General features: G+C 39.7%; 1 protein-coding gene across 1 annotated transcript in view; it reads left to right on the top strand.

The window, feature by feature from the left end:
• The window catches only part of LOC117292274 (DNA-dependent protein kinase catalytic subunit-like), a 73,995-nt gene that overhangs the window by 35,406 nt on the left and 22,491 nt on the right, over positions 1–16,098 (top strand). Inside the window, exons 46-64 of the mRNA XM_033774272.1 lie at positions 673–810; positions 1,110–1,229; positions 1,829–1,972; positions 2,755–2,894; positions 3,550–3,681; positions 4,057–4,165; positions 5,171–5,295; positions 6,097–6,246; positions 6,878–7,051; positions 8,460–8,558; positions 9,458–9,668; positions 10,763–10,952; positions 11,503–11,739; positions 11,979–12,091; positions 12,439–12,570; positions 12,944–13,123; positions 13,420–13,507; positions 14,758–14,881; positions 15,602–15,740. Of these exons, the coding sequence (XP_033630163.1) occupies positions 673–810; positions 1,110–1,229; positions 1,829–1,972; positions 2,755–2,894; positions 3,550–3,681; positions 4,057–4,165; positions 5,171–5,295; positions 6,097–6,246; positions 6,878–7,051; positions 8,460–8,558; positions 9,458–9,668; positions 10,763–10,952; positions 11,503–11,739; positions 11,979–12,091; positions 12,439–12,570; positions 12,944–13,123; positions 13,420–13,507; positions 14,758–14,881; positions 15,602–15,740 (2,745 nt within the window). The remainder of the gene's footprint in view (positions 1–672; positions 811–1,109; positions 1,230–1,828; positions 1,973–2,754; positions 2,895–3,549; positions 3,682–4,056; positions 4,166–5,170; positions 5,296–6,096; positions 6,247–6,877; positions 7,052–8,459; positions 8,559–9,457; positions 9,669–10,762; positions 10,953–11,502; positions 11,740–11,978; positions 12,092–12,438; positions 12,571–12,943; positions 13,124–13,419; positions 13,508–14,757; positions 14,882–15,601; positions 15,741–16,098) is intronic.

The following is a 16,098-nucleotide window of genomic DNA, read 5'->3' as shown; positions in this document are numbered from 1 at the left end:
CTTCATCTTACAAAATGGCCCAAGCGTCTCGTTGCGGTCCCGTCGTGTTTGTACACGCAGCATTCACAGTGCGCCCTGTAGTTCTTATTTATATAACTCTATGGACTGGGAGTACAGACATCTCAATTTTTGTCCTGGGTTCAATGTCATGGCTATGCTTACCGCTGAGTTCGGGGCCCAATGTCATGAAGCTGTTAAGCAGAAAATACTGCTTGACAAATTTATTTGCTGAGCAAAAATTGAGTCGGGCACCAGCCACAACAAGGTAAACGCAATGTAATTTGGGCTGGTTACCTGTTTCTTCTAAGCAATACTATTCTGTGCTTAGAAGTTTTTGTGTGTATGAGCTTCATGAAATTGGGAACAGCTAACATCATTACCATACTCCGCTAACTGTACTAGTGCTGAATGTCTGCGCTAGCCGTGTTAGCGAAGAATGCCTAGTAGTATTGAGTATTCATGCTCAAAAACTTCCTTGTAAACCCGTGAAACACGCTTGACGTTCATAAGCATGGAATTCCCCTCACTTTCACAATTCGCAGGAACTATAAACCAGGCTTTAATTCCTTCTGTATGTTTTGACTTGAGCATTTGTTGATTGAGCTGTGCATATTTTAAAACTGCTTTATTGTTATTAGAAGATAACGATTTCGGTTTGATGTTTTTTTTAAGGAAAAACCTACAGTCGTAGTCCAAGGTGAATACATTGAGATGGAGTCTGATGCCCTGAATCAACATGAGTGTATGGCATCTATAACAGCTCTACTCAAACACATGCAGACTAACAAGATAACACCAGAGGTTGCCAAGGTAATGTTGGAAGCATATTCTAAATAAATAACAACATTTAGTGTTCGGGAAAACTGTGTGTTCAGATGAACGAACCAAGGCAGAGAGAGTTTCTGTGTTTCTAATTTACATATTCCTGAAGACGAGCAGAGTATACTGTTTGAAACGTCGAGACCAAACCGGCTCTTTTCAGAGCCAACACTCACCCTAAGAGATTTACACATTATTGTACCCGCAAGTTTACTATTTATTTATAGTTTCTCCACACCATGCTAAGCTTCAAACAATACTTACATATTCCTCTTTTTTTTCTTCATCAGGGGGCTAAACCAACGGAAATGCCAGGTTGGATGGCCAATTTGCAGAAGAAACTGTCCAGTCATTCAACGCCCGTAAACATCAAATTATTCATCGCAAGATTGATCATCAATAACAACGAGGTATAAATGTCTTGTGTAAAATATTCGTCAAGCCCTTTTTCACACTAATCTATTCCCCGCGGGAAACCCCAGGAAACAATGGCTGGCCCTTTCACATTTAATGCTGTTGGCAAGACCACAGGCTTTACCCCTGTTCTACTTCGGTTAATGGGCATACCCCGTGGAATAGCCACCCCTGCTCTGGAGTGGGTTTAAATGCTAAAACCCCAGCCGTCGATTTCACCAAACTCTTTTGATCCTAGGACTTATAGGACGGGTTAGGTTCCGTAACCATAGATGTTAAGACGCATTGAACCCATCCTAAGTGAGTTTTTGTCCTACACACATAACTCTAGATAGGATTAATCCTAGCGTTTCGTGAAATCGGCTGCAGTGTATGCAATCCTTCAATCCTTTCAGGTTGAATTTTACTACATTGCGCTTGCGGCACACAATGCCGCAATGCATCTTGAAAATTAGAAATAAGTCGCCACAAGTGAAATAGTCGCGATTATTTGAGGTGCGACTAGTCGAGTCATAAATTTCACTAGTCACCCAGGCCTACCCAGGGGTAACAATTACAGTGTAGACTTTTGAAAACTGAGTTTTATTTGTTGCAGGTGTTTGAGCCCTATGCCAAGTTTTGGCTAAGTGGACTAATACAGTTAGTGGTGAATGGAAACACAGGCGGAGATGGGATTCATTACATGGTAGTGGACATTGTAGTGGTGCTTCTTGGTTGGGCTAAGGTTGCTATACCAGAGGTTAGTACCATTTTTATTTATTTATTTAACCTAAAAAAAATGGAGAAGATACAAAAATACATCATTATTACAATAAAAGGTACATGAACACATGTTTAAGAAAACAGGATAACCCTGACCCTCATGGATGACCCCCAGACCATCTTGACAAAGTATGAAACAAAAGGATTGTATGAATTTTCTGAGCAGCTGACAGAGAGCACTAAGATCATCACATTCAAGAAATGTAGAAAAATAATAAGAAGAACTAGTTCTTACATAGTGCAATTTACAATAACCGTAGCAATGCACTTTACATTAGTACCCTGGTCATATGGCCAATAGCATTTGTTTATTCTTTCACAGCTCCCTGGGGAGTATACAGCCACAAAACACTTAACGGCATTGCTCCTCACTTTATCTCAGAACTACTTTAAGTTTAAACTCCGTCAAGGAATCTTCGATTAAGTTCCATGCTTCTCAACTTAAGTCTAGGCAATCTTGGGGTGACAGGCGTTTTCTTCAGCTGCGCCACGCATCTGGAACTCTCTATCACTTAATCTTAGATCTTTTCTAAAGTTGTACCACCAAATTCAAGTCTCTTTTTAAAACTTATCTTACGTCACAGGTTTTCAAGGACTAATTTTGTTGTGTCTATTTTTCTTTCAGTTTGTTTTTGGCTTACTGCGCAGGGTGGATATGTGCACATTACAAGTCCTTCGTATTTGTTATTATAATTACTTTTATACATTTGACGCAATGTCTTGCCAACACGATGTACTTTCTGATCATTTTTCTCTCAGGAGAAGCGGTTAGCAAATCGATTGCTAGAGTTCCTGATGCATTTCTGTCACCATAGCAACATGAGAGTGTTACGCAACAATCTGGAGATGGTCAAGACTCTTGTTGAATGCTGGAGGGAGATCATCACTGTACCTACAAAGTTTGTGACCTTCCAATAAATTCACTCTTTGAATTATAATAAGCACATGTACATGTAGGTTTCGTTCACGCACGATTAGAGTGTACTACTACTATTAGAGATTACGTTTTCAAAAAACTACAGAGGGCGCAGTATTAAAATTGGCATAACAGACAACAAAAACTAACACATCACTAAAGAAAAACCAACCTCAAATGAATTATAAAGGACCAAACAGTATCTGTCTGGGTTTTTTTCTCCTAAAAAATAAGAGGACATTGCAGACTTTTAGTAAATATTACTATTTGTTTTTTAAACGTATGTGTAGTGTCGCTGCTACTCGTGTCGAGAAAACTTGTACACTTAACCTGTGTAAACCTGGTGCTCTACTCATTTTTTTCTTGCCAAACAGTATTTCCTACTTAAAGGCTTGGTCAAACAGGCCCCGATAACGAGAACGAAAACGAGAACTATAAAAATGCACGCTCTTGGTTGAATTGCTCCACGCAGAATATGCGCAGGCTTATTCAACCAAACGAGGGCGTGCATTTTTTCATTGTCGGTTTTCGTTATTGAGGCCTGTGTGACCAGGCCTTACAGCTTTATAAATTGGGCATCCTCACTCCTCTTTTTTTGATCATCCATCGATGAGCTTTTCTTCTCTCGTTATTTCCAGTGAGATTTTTAGCGGTCTTTCAAACAAAGATTTGGACAAGAAAGACAACGCTACAGGTATCCAGCTTCTTGGTTTGATTCTCGCTAATGGATTTCATCCGATTGATCGAGACTCGGATATAGATGAGGACAGGTCAGTAACACTGGACATTGATCTGTGTATTTTCGATAATTTTTGTATGAGAGATCACCAAGCCTCATAAGGCTTGACAGCCACTTCAAGGTGAGGGGTACACTTAAATTATTTGAGATGTCAACTCAAATCAACTGTCACCAGCGGCACATTGTCATCTACTTCTGGAGCTGAAACAGGGTTACCCCCTTCACAGTCCATGTTGAGGCATGGGTATCATCCACTAGGAGTGCACTAACTTCCCAACTTTTGACAAAGCAATCATGGTGAAGTGCCTTGCTCAAGGGCACACCTGTCATCACCAGCTATGAGCCCACATTCTGCTTCTGACAACACCAGAGCTCGTTCAATGATTTTTTTTTTATCTGTTGACAGGTTTTATGCAGCTTTGGCGTTCAATTTAAAGTGTCGTTTCAAGATTGTGCATGCAGCGGCAGCTGAGGTGATTGGTATGGCCATGAAGCAGAAAGCTGAGATTGATAAGGTACGTGATGACAACCTAACATGAACATTAATTCTTACTCGTTGGGCCTTGTGTCTACAGATAACCTTGTTCCTTTAATCTCCTCTGCTATGTCACTCCACTGGTCACTGTGGTCCAGTGGTTACACTGTAGAAATTGCAATCACGTGGTTGTGGGTTTGAATCCTACCGAGCTAACCGCTAATTTCACAATGACTCGAATAAGTATTGTCTTTTCAATACTTATTCACAACTTATTGATTTGTACAATTCATAATCATGGACATTAAACCAAGTTGGTATGAGAGAAATTGGATGTTACAAGCTTGGCTTTTAAAGCCATTGGACGCTTTCGGTAAACAGTATTGTCTAAAGGCCCACACTTCTTGTATCACAACTGATATAAAAAACAACAAACCTGTAAAAATTTAGGTTCAATCGGTCATCGGAGTCGGGAGAAAATAACGGGGAAAACCCACCCTTGTTTCCACACGTTTCGCCGTGTCATGACATGTGTTTAAAATAAATCCGTAATTCTCGACAACGAGAATTGATAATTGTTTTAATGTTTTTTTCGAAAAGTAAAGCATTTCATGGAATAATATTTCAAGAGAAGTCTTTCACCATTACCTTCTGAAAACCCTATAAATTATTTGTAAATCTGTGAACTTTAATTTTTGTTTTCTGTTCCGAAAGTGTATGATGGCTTTAAATCTCCATGTGGAAGTTGAACTGTTTCCCTTGACGGGAACAAACAAACACCCCAGCACCCCAACAAACAAACAAACAATAAAAATTGTTGGGACTTGGGTAAGACGAGAATTCCTGACCAACTAGTACCTGCTTTTAAAATAGATCCCTCTGTGGTATCATATGTATTTCCATCTTAATATAACTCAAGTTGTATTCTTTAAACTGATCACTCTTGAGTGATAATGTATTTTATTTGTTGATACTGTGGAAATAAAATGAAACTTGAACGCTGAGGGAGGTTTTCACTATTTTACACAAGTTTTATTTCTTGTAGGTGACGGAGGGCTATTTACATTCTACAGTCTCCACAGAGCTATCTCAGCTTTGTGGAGTCAGACCAGATATTTTCACGATATGCATCCACAAAATACATCTGCATTATCCAGAGTTTGCTGATAGGTAGGACTAATTAAATTGGTTTTCTGGGACCTCAATTAAAAGAAAGGAAGTTTTGAAATGTTGAAATGCTTTTGTTATTGTACTTTGCAAGTTTGTATCATCGTTCCTATGTTTCTTTTGCTGCGTAACATCACAAACCGCTGTAATCTTGATGAAATGGCGGTATATAAAACATTTGTGTAATGTATGTATGATGTATAAGGAAAACTGAGGGACTTGTAATTAGTCTGTTAGTCTGTTATGCATAGAGTGATTAATTCATACATTATGATTTCTTCAGCCGATTTCATGAAACGCTAGGATTAATGCTAACTCGAGTTAGGACGAGTAACCCGCCCTAACTTTAGATGGGTTCAATGCGTCCGACGTATTTTGATAGGGAACTGAACCGTCTTAAAGGAACACGCTTTAAAAGTAGAATACAATGATCCACACAAATTTGCCTTGAAATTGCGTGGTTTTCCTTTATACTGTGCAAACTAACACGGTCGGCCATTTATGGGAGTCAAAAATTTGACTCCCATAAATGGCCGACCGTGTTAGTCTACGAGGTAAATGGAAAACCGTGCAATTTCGAGGCATGTTTGTGTGGATCATTGTATTATACTTTTACAACATCTTTCTACACATATGCATTTTATAACAAACGGTTACAAACGCTTTTCAAAGACCAACCTGACCGATCCAATGCAATGTGTTCCTTTAAGTCCTAAGATAGGAAGAGTTTGGTGAAATCGACGGCTGCCTATCCACCAATTCTGACACAGTTTTTATGTATTTTTCTCTTTGTTTTGTGGTCAGTTTCCTGAACAAGCTGCTGTTCATGTTACCGTCACTGTATGGTCAGCCCAGGACTCTATGCTTAGAGGTCATTGCAACCAGATCCATCCATATTCCTAAATTATTCATGGAGATGAAAAGCAAAGGAATTGTCCAGATGTTGACTCACAGGTAATTATCTTCCTCAGAGCATGACAAAAATCACCTTCTGTAGCCATTAAAAAAACTTTGCTTAAACCCTACCCTTTTCAAAAGCTCACTGTAAAGTGCTATGACAAACGACTATGCCCAATTCCATGGCTCTGCTTAAAGACACTGGACACTATTGGTAATTGTCAAAGACTAGTCTTCACTCGGTCGTCGAAGTTGCGAGATATTAATGAAAGAAGAAAACACCCTTGTGGCACCATGGTCACACAAAGTTGTGTGCTTTCAGATACTTGATTTTGAGACCTAAATCTCAGGTCTCAAAATCAAATTAGGTATAAGAACCTATTATTATTATTGTTACTATTATTATTATAATAAGTGCGTGCGAACCCCTTGTTACCCTGGTACTCGCTGCCAAAACATAGGATTCGAACTGCCTCTAGCTACCGGGCAACCTCGGTAGTCTAGTTGGTAAGACACTGCTCTAGAATTGCAAGGGTTGTGGGTTCGAATCCCACCTGTGTAACATGCCTGTGATATTTTTACTGAGTATACAGTGCTACACACATTGGTGTATTGGTAAAAACCAACATTAATATTATTAGTATTATTATTGCTGATATTACATGTAACTTTATTTGTTGAATGACAGGGATGAAGACACCCAGCTGGCATCTCTCAAACTAATCAACGGAATGCTACCCAACCTGAAGCCAACCGAGATCCTGGACATTCTACCAGCAGTGAGGGCGCTATTCAACATCCCTAGCCCTGCCTGTAGAGCGGTCATGTATGACATTCTCATGTGGATCTATGATAACTTCAGGTAAACTTGCGTCTAGTTACTTGTGTGGTTATAGTTCAAGTGATATGCTTTTATAAAATGCCAAATATAATGCAAAACCCAAGTAGATAAAACACCCTTGTCACACGAAGTTGTGTGCTTTCGAGTGCTTGATTTTGAGACTTCACAATCTAATTCTGAGGTCTCAAATTCAAATTCGTGGAAAATTACTTATTTCTCGAAAACTACATTACTTCAGAGGGAGCTGTTTCTAACAATGTTTTATACTATTAACAGCTCCCCATTACTCGTTACGAAGTAAGGTTTTATGCTTATAAATATTTTGAGGAATTACCAATAGTGTCCACTGCCTTTAAAGGGAAGGTACACGTTTGGTAATTACTCAAAACAAATATTAAGGGTAACAAGCATTGGAGAGCTGTTGATAGTATAAACTATTGTGGGAAATGACTCCCTCTGAAGTAACGTAGTTTTTGAGAGAGAGGTAATTTCGCACTAAAATAATAACAGACTTCTAGCTAGAAGTCTTTTATTATTATATGAAAGCACACAATTTCGTCCGACAAGGGTGTTTTTTTTTCATCATTTTCTTGCAACTTTGATGACCAATTGAACCCAAATTTTCACAGGTTTGTTTATTTTATGGTTATGATGGGATACACCAAGTGGGAAGACTGGTCTTTGACAATTACCAAATGTGTACCTTCCCTTTAAGGGAAGGGTTTTGAATCACCCTCCAAAGTTTACCTCACTTTTGACAAACTGGCACCTAGTTAAATTGCATGCTGATATAAATGTTGATGTAAATGGTATATTTTGTATAGGTCAGTAACATTGCATAAAAATGATTTTCTGATTTGAACTTTCTTCTTACCTCATTTAACTTTTTCATTAAATGGATCGACAGAACTATTAACATTGGGTAAGTATGGTGAGCTATACACATATCAGGCTAATGTGTATGCTGTGTATGCCACAAAAATCTGCTACATGTACTTATATTTTATTTGTTTGGTTTGCCTTGTTGTTTGTTAGTTGAATTTTTTTAAATATCTGTAGTCAAAGCATGGGTTGAAGTGGATTTGTGCAAGCTTTTGTGTAAAGACCAACTACCAATAATGCCCACACTGCATGGTTATGTTGTTGCAATAATGCTTTCAAAGCAGAGGTGTAAACGTGTACCTGCGAGGATGGAGGTCAGTAATGTGGTTGAAAAAAACTTTTACGCACCACGGCAGCTCAGAGCTGTATACTCCCAAGGGAGCTGTGAAAGATTAACCAGGGCACTAATGAAAGTAAATTGAGACGTTATTGTGAATTGCACTATATAAGAACTACAATGTGTACAAACAAAATTATATTAATATCAGTGAATCACATGAGCACCCTTCTATTATTGAAAGCTAATTTGGGTGATTTCCCTTTCTAGGGATGAAGAATCTCGTCGAGAAGATGGGACTGATGATTTACTGAGTATGACTAAAGACACTCTGCTACAAGGGTTGTCAGACACAGAAGCCAGTCTTAGGTAAGAAAGTGGTCACCATGGTCTAGTGGTTAGAGTGCCGGTCTTGCAATCACAAGGTTGTGGGTTTGAATCCTACCAAGCTAACCTAGGTCTAGTGGTTAGACTGCAGGACTTGCAATTGCAAGGTTGTGGGTTTGAATCCTACCAAGCTAACCTAGGTCCAGTGGTTAGAGTGCCGGTCTTGCAATCAGAAGGTTGTGGGTTTGAATCCTACCAAGCTAACCTAGGTCTAGTGGTTAGACTGCAGGACTTACAATCAGAAGGTTGTGGGTTTGAATCGTACCAAGCTAACCTAGGTCCAGTGGTTAGACTGCAGGACTTACAATCACAAGGTTGTGGGTTTGAATCGTACCAAGCTAACCTAGGTCCAGTGGTTAGACTACAGACATAACAGAAGCAATCACAAGGTTGTGGGTCGAATCATACCAAGCTAACCGGTCCAGTGGTTAGACTGCAGGACTTACAATCAGAAGGTTGTGGGTCGAATCATACCAAGCTAACCGGTCCAGTGGTGGGACTGCAGGATTTGCAATTACAAGGTTGTGGGTTCAAACCATACTAAGCTTACCGTGGTCTAGTGGTTAGACTGCAGGACTTGCAATCACAAGGTTGTGGGTTCCAATCCTACCAAGCTAACACCGTGGTCTAGTGGTTAGACTGCAGGACTTGCAATCACAAGGTTGTGGGTTTGAATCCTACAAAGTTAACCTTGGTCTAGTGGTTAGACTGCAGGACTTGCAGATTGTGGGTTTGAATCCTAACCCAAGCTAACTGCTGATTTCACAACAACTACATGTGTGTGTAGAATAAATAATAGTGAACAATCATAATGCACCAATTCTGTCATAAAATGTGCCCTCTAGTTGTATATATAACTCTATTCCTTCTTCTCATTACAGCCTGAGAGTAAGCAATTTTTGGAGTCATGAAACCAGACTTCCAATCGGTACTCTGGAGAGGCTTGTTGCTATGCTAGAATGCATGTATTCTGCAGGGACCGAGCACCAGTATCTGAGCTATGCCACCAGTCTACTTCTAGAAATGACATCCAAGAGTCCCGACTACAAGCGAGAAATCTTTGAACATCCGCTCTCAGAATGCAAATTCCAGGTTGGAATAACTTTTGCTTTTTGTTTTTTAAAAATCTTTGGGGTGTCCTAGCCGAGCAGATAAGAGCATCCGACTTAAGCTCTGGTGATTCAGTCATCGAAGCCGTTGCTCCCATGTGTTGTGTAGCACACACGTAAAAGAACCCAGCGCACTTTACAAAAAGAAAAGGGGTTCGCCCTAGTGTTCCTGGCTGTGGCTGCTGAATGGGTCGCAGAATTCATAACTTCAGTAACCTTTAAAGGGTCGCTGCAGTGTTTTTTTTTATTCATTTAAACGATTAAACATGACTTTTTAAACCTGAAATATTTTTAAATATTTTTTATTAAATGCGCAAGTATTTTAAAAATGGTTTTCAAGAGATTAGGGGAACCCACCCCGCCCCTAAAAGGGAGCCTTCATTTGCATAAACGTGACGTCATGTCGGTAACCCGAGCCGTCGGGCCCCCTGGCTGTGTGCATAAAGAGACGTGTGAACAGTGTGGCCTGGTACTTAGGCGCGTGTAGTTAGGGACCAGACTCTTTTTGCCGACGGTATGTTTGAACTCCCGACGTGACGTCGATGGTAGGGTGGTAACAATCCACAAAAGGGGGGGGGGGCATGACAAAACACATTATATTGATGTTCAATACATATATCAGAAATAAATGACAGCAAAATTAACTTTTTTATTTGAAATCACTGCAGCATCCCTTTAAATCTTTCTGTAAAAATGTATATACTATTAGCGCCTTGAGTGCCTTGTTGGTAGATACATAGATAAAGAATATAATACCTAGATTGGCTGTGCGTAACGCGCCATAAGCCGTACATGCAAATTTCTGGTTCTTCATGGACGCGCTAAAAAGTCACGTGCTGGTGGTAACGCACAGAAAATGAATATTGGAGATAGCCACTATGGAAGCGCTAAAAAGTCACGTGCTGGTGGAAGATGAAAGTGGGTGATAGGCTAATGGCTGCCCCCATGCCAGAACTCGCATATGTACGCGCGACCGATCTAGGTATTATATTCTGTATCTATGGGTAGATACTGTTTGTGAGCTATACAAGACTTGGATATTAATAAATGATTATTATCCTGTTTGTTGTTGTTAAGGATGTGATGATTGACCATTCGTGGAAGCAGCGACACGTAGCTATCTCCACACCGATGTTTGTAGAGACACAATCCAGTCAAAGCTCCTCTGGTTCCCCATCACAAACCCCCTCGGATGGTACTCTGGGGCTTAGAGGGGAGATACGAGCCACTCAGGATGGGAACCAGTTCACTGCTACACAGGATCTAGGTACATCAATAATAATAATAATAGTAATAATAAGAAGTCCAGTCAAAGCTCTTCTGGTTCCCCATCACAAACCCCCTCGGATGGTACTCTGGGCCTTGGAGGGGAGATTTGAACTACTCAGGATGGGAACAAGTTCACTGCTACACAGGATCTAGGTACATCATTAATAATAATAAATGTAAAGCGCATAGTATGAAAGAGTCTCTATGTGCTTCTGTAATTAAAAACATGGGTTTAAGTTAAGATTTAAATTGTTCTAGCGTAGTACAGTCTTTGAGATTGTTGGGAAGAGAGTTCAATAGTTTTTAGGTGAAGCGTATTGGAAGGACAATGATCAAAGAACTTTGTGTGGACTAGAGCTGTATAAAGAAGCCCTTTCGAACTGGAAAGAAGCATGACCCTGAATGCAGAGTAAGTACTTTTTGTGCTTAAGCAGCTTTATGAAACTTGGTCCTTGTCATGACACTTGACGACTAAAAAACTTTATGTATGTAACTTTACGAAATGAGAGCTGTAGATTGAATTTTGTGACATGTATTTTTGTTTGCAGATGCTGTTGCAAGTCGTAAGAATGCCTACAATTGGCTTACTGGGAGTCAGGATACATTTGCCGATTACTCTTCAAGTTCAGCTTCAGACCAATCCAGTCTCCTCTTCACGATCGGAGCAGGTCGGAAGTCTGGTCGAGACAGACGAGCAGCCAACAAGAAAGCGACTGACCCTGGGTTTGGACAAGCTGCAACAAATCAACAAAGAGGAACCGATGAATCGGACTCCGGGAAAGCAGGTAATGGGAGCTAGTTGGCAGCAGACTTACCAGAAAAATTTGCAATTATTTCCGTCGTTCTGAGCATTTTCACATTACCGATTTACCTGGTCTGCTGCCATCTTGAGTCCCAAAAAGTCTAGGTCGCAGGGCACCTGTAAAGTGCATTGATATAATTATCATATTTTAAAATGAGTTTATCAAAGAACTTTGGGGGATATTGACAAACTATATTTCTTTGATCTTCTGTTTTGTAACAGGAAGTTCTGATGCAAAGGAAGTGAACCGTCTGAAGCGAAGATTTCTCAAAGATCAGACGAACGAGCGAGTGTACTTTGCACGGAGGGAAATGAAACGCAGTGAATTGAAAAAGGTTAGGAAGTTTGTTAGTGTTCATGATTTGTTTCCAAGATACTCATAGAGAAGACTTAAAGGCACTGGACACCTTCAGTAATTGTCAAAGACCAGTCTTCTCACTTAATGTATCTAATATAAACATATACATGTTCCTTAATGTATCCAAACCTTGCTGTCAGTATCTTCATTCAGGACCAGTGTTTTAGTTGCTATTTATCCTGTATGCCTACATGTAGTTCTGCGCAACATGTTTATTTTTTTTGTTTTTTCGGAAAGCTTTACTTTTGTTTGCAAATATTGTTATTGTATTTTGTGAAATGTCCGAATAAATAATAATAATAATAATTTTTGTGACTTTGACAGAAATACTTGGATGAGCAGAGAGAGCGTAAGTTCAGCACTGTGACAATGTATAGAAGATATCGAGCTGGTGACTTACCGGATATCCAGATCAAACATTCAGATTTAATCGCTCCACTACAAGCTCTTGCACAGGTAAGAAAGTGTCATAGAAAATATCATACAGCATTGTGTGGACTAAACCACCCCGGATTTTCAGTCACCACATCTTGAAATGATTTTTTCATACATCTACATTCATATGCTTGCTTAAGTCGAGTGATGTCCTCAAATCAAGAGGGTTCCCCATGCCTTTCTGTCCCCCATTTCCGACTTGAAATCTGCTGATTTCAAACCCGTGTCCATTTTAAGAATGTCAGTGTACGTTAGTGCAGGTGTACCAGGTTTCCTCCTCCAATGCTTAGGGGTCCATAGAACATAGATGTATTTCTACTAAAACAATTGAACGGTTAAAAAAAACAAGGGTATACTTTTTTTTCTTTTTTCTGATGTTTTTCTTTTTTTTCAGCGAGATGCTACGATGGCCAAACTTCTCTTCAGCTCTCTCTTCAAGGGAATCTTCTCACAGATTGAAGACATTAAAACCGAGCGAGAAGCTACAGCCATGAAATCAGATATAGACAAGCACCTGAATACAATGCTCTCATTCTCAACTCAGTTCTCCCCTCAGTTCATCAGCTGCATACAGGTAATTTTTATTCTATTTTTATAATTTTGTTCATGAAAGTCGCCAGACACACAAGGCCTGAAGGTCACTTCAAGGTGTGGGCTACAGCTTCTTTTTTTCCCAGGGGCCTGTTGCCACTCCATGGAGCTCTTGGCTAGTACCGTGATTAAGTTTGCTTTTCTGACAGTTCTTGGCTTCACAACCAGAATAAAATAAAAGAATGAAATTAAATGAAATCATGTTTTATTGTTATAATCCAGTGCAGTAGAGGTTCCGTTTATTTTGTGCAAACTGTTTTTCAAATTGTTTTATAATAGGAGGTTGGCTACTACCATTCTAAACAATTGACCCTTGACCCTTCATCTGTGAGCACAGCCAGTCTGACCAGTCAGCAGCTCCACATGGGTAAGACACGTCCAGGATTGCAAATAACTTTGAGCTTTAAAGTTGTTATACATCAGTATTGGGCATGACCTATTGTTGACTATAGTTCGACTAAGTAAACCTGAACTCTGCCTAGTTGATGATAGTTGGACTTGCAGGGGACTATTTGGAACCAGCCTACTGGGCACGGTTGCAATGGGATATAAACACCCAGCTGGAAACAGCCAATCTCTCTCATAAAAACATTGGTTTAACATCTATGTTTATGAATTGCACAAATCAAGAAATTGTGGTTATGTAACTAGACAACGATATTTATTCTAGTCATTGTAAAATCTTGGGGTAACTGTAGGATTCGAACCCACAGACTTGTGATTGCAAGTTATGCAGTCTAACCACTTGACCACAGTGACCCATTGCATTTGTTGCTACATGTATGGGAATCCTATTGCCAAGTTTGAACAAAGACTATTAATGACCGTAGTTTGACTAAGTATGCCTGAACTCTGTCTAGTTGATGATAGTTGGACTACACTAGTTGACTATTTGGAACCAGCCTACTGGGCGTGGTAGCATCGCTGGTTATCAATAGCTGTTTTCATAGCACAGTGCAGAGTGGACCAGTTATAAGAAATGACGATGTACATGTACGTTGAGTCGCCTGTCGTGTTGACTGACATGACTAGATTCAACTTCAGTGTGTATGTCGTACGTGCGTCACTAAACAACCACTAGCTAACCATTGGTCCTTGTGTGAACTTGACCATTACTGCAACCCAAGGTTTTACTGTAGCACTGTTCTCGTACAATGACCATTCTCTGCCTTGTTTACCATTAGTACACCTTTGGTAACTGTCAAAGACCAGTCTTCTCACTTGGTGCATTTCAACATATGCACAAAATAACAAACCTGTGAAAATTTGAGCTCAATTGGTTGTCAAAGTTGTGAGAGAATAATGACAGAAAAAAACACCCTTGTTGCTAAGTTGTGTGCTTTCAGATGCTTGATTTCGAGACCGCAAAATATAATTCTGAGGTCTCAAAATCAAATCCGTGGGAAATTACTTCTTTCTCGAAAACTATGTTACTTAGGGAGCCGTTTCTCGCAATGTCTCACACTATCAACAGATCCCCATTAATCAATACCAAATAAGGTTTTATGCTAATAATTATTTTGAGTAATTACCAATAGTTTCCACTGCCTTTAAGCAGCGCTATGAAATTGGGCCTGATGAGTCAAGTGATTGATGGTTGTCATTTTGTATCGCTAGGTATTCGTCTTCTTGAGGAGAACTTGATTATGAAGACATGGGAGGAGGAAAGGAGTAGTAAAAGAGCTAGGGGGTCCACCAAGGGCCCCTCCCCGGAAATCAGCACCTGGATTGAATTAGCAAGGTACCTGTTATAGACCTTTCTTTTGTTGACAAACAAACCGCCTTGGTTGGCTTGGTCGGCCGAATGTTAGTAAAACACTCAATCGCAAAAACAGATGTTTCAACAAAATTCAACATTTTCTGCAAGCTTTCAAAAAAATAAAATACCTCTTATATGTAATTAGTTGTGTTGTTTTTAACAAAATCAACACAATTTTTGCATAATTTGGTAAGATTGTTACAAACAGTAGCGATCTGTTTTTGATTTTTGCATTTAAGGCTTTCCATAGTTTTCCAACCTGGGTTGGCAAAAACTCGGGCTGTGACGTTGCATAAGAAAGGTCTATATTCATAATAAGTTTGTGTTAAAAAATGGCGATTCCAGCTAGAGCTATGGCAAGATAAGTGCGTCTGCCAGTTTTTAAGAATAGGCAGATGGGCGCATTTTAGCTATAGCTGTAGCCGAAGGCACCGTTTTGGAAATGTTTTAAGTATTATCATCATCCAATCACATGACGATCTTTTCTAACACATGTGATACAAAAATCATAAAAGGACAAACTCTGAAATAAGATGAGTTTTTAGCAATGTTTTGAATTAAAGACACTGGACACCTAAAACAGCTGTAGTAGATAGGTTTTGTAAGAAAGATTATTACAAAAAATTTGAATTCTTTAAACATCCCATGTAAGATCCATTACTTAAAAATCTGAAAACAAGTTTAACTTGGTATTGTTTCCAGGCTCTACAAAGCCCTGGGTGAGTTTGATGCAGTACAGGGTATATTCAGTGGTGGTATTGGTACCCATGAGATTACCAAGACAGCGCTGGAGGCGGAGTCTAGAGGTGATTATTCAGCCGCTGTGAAACTCTACAACCAGGTACTTTTAAATAATAATAATAATAATAACCTTTTTTTTACATAGCGCTTTTCACACTTGATGGGCATCTCAAAATGCTTCCAACATTATTACCTCTGGTCACTGGGCCTTAATTCATCCCTTAAACCATCTCAGCTCCCTGGGGAGTATACAGCATGTGCAACAAATATGCGCTGTTGGCTAAGTCAATCACAAGAACCATTTCTGCTCTCTTAGGTACCCGTTTACCATTGGGTGGGGAGAAGTATGTAGTTAAGTGTCTTGTTCAGGGACACAAGTGTCACGACTCCCGAACCCACATTCTACTGAACGCAATCAAGAGAGTTCGAGTTCAGTGCTCTTATCCACTCGGCCACAA

The sequence above is a fragment of the Asterias rubens genome, chromosome 7 (genome assembly GCF_902459465.1).
Source record: "Asterias rubens chromosome 7, eAstRub1.3, whole genome shotgun sequence".
Classification (NCBI taxonomy): Eukaryota; Metazoa; Echinodermata; class Asteroidea; order Forcipulatida; family Asteriidae; genus Asterias; species Asterias rubens.
The sequence above is the reverse complement of the archived record's forward strand: the minus strand, read 5'-3'. Positions and strand labels throughout refer to the sequence as shown.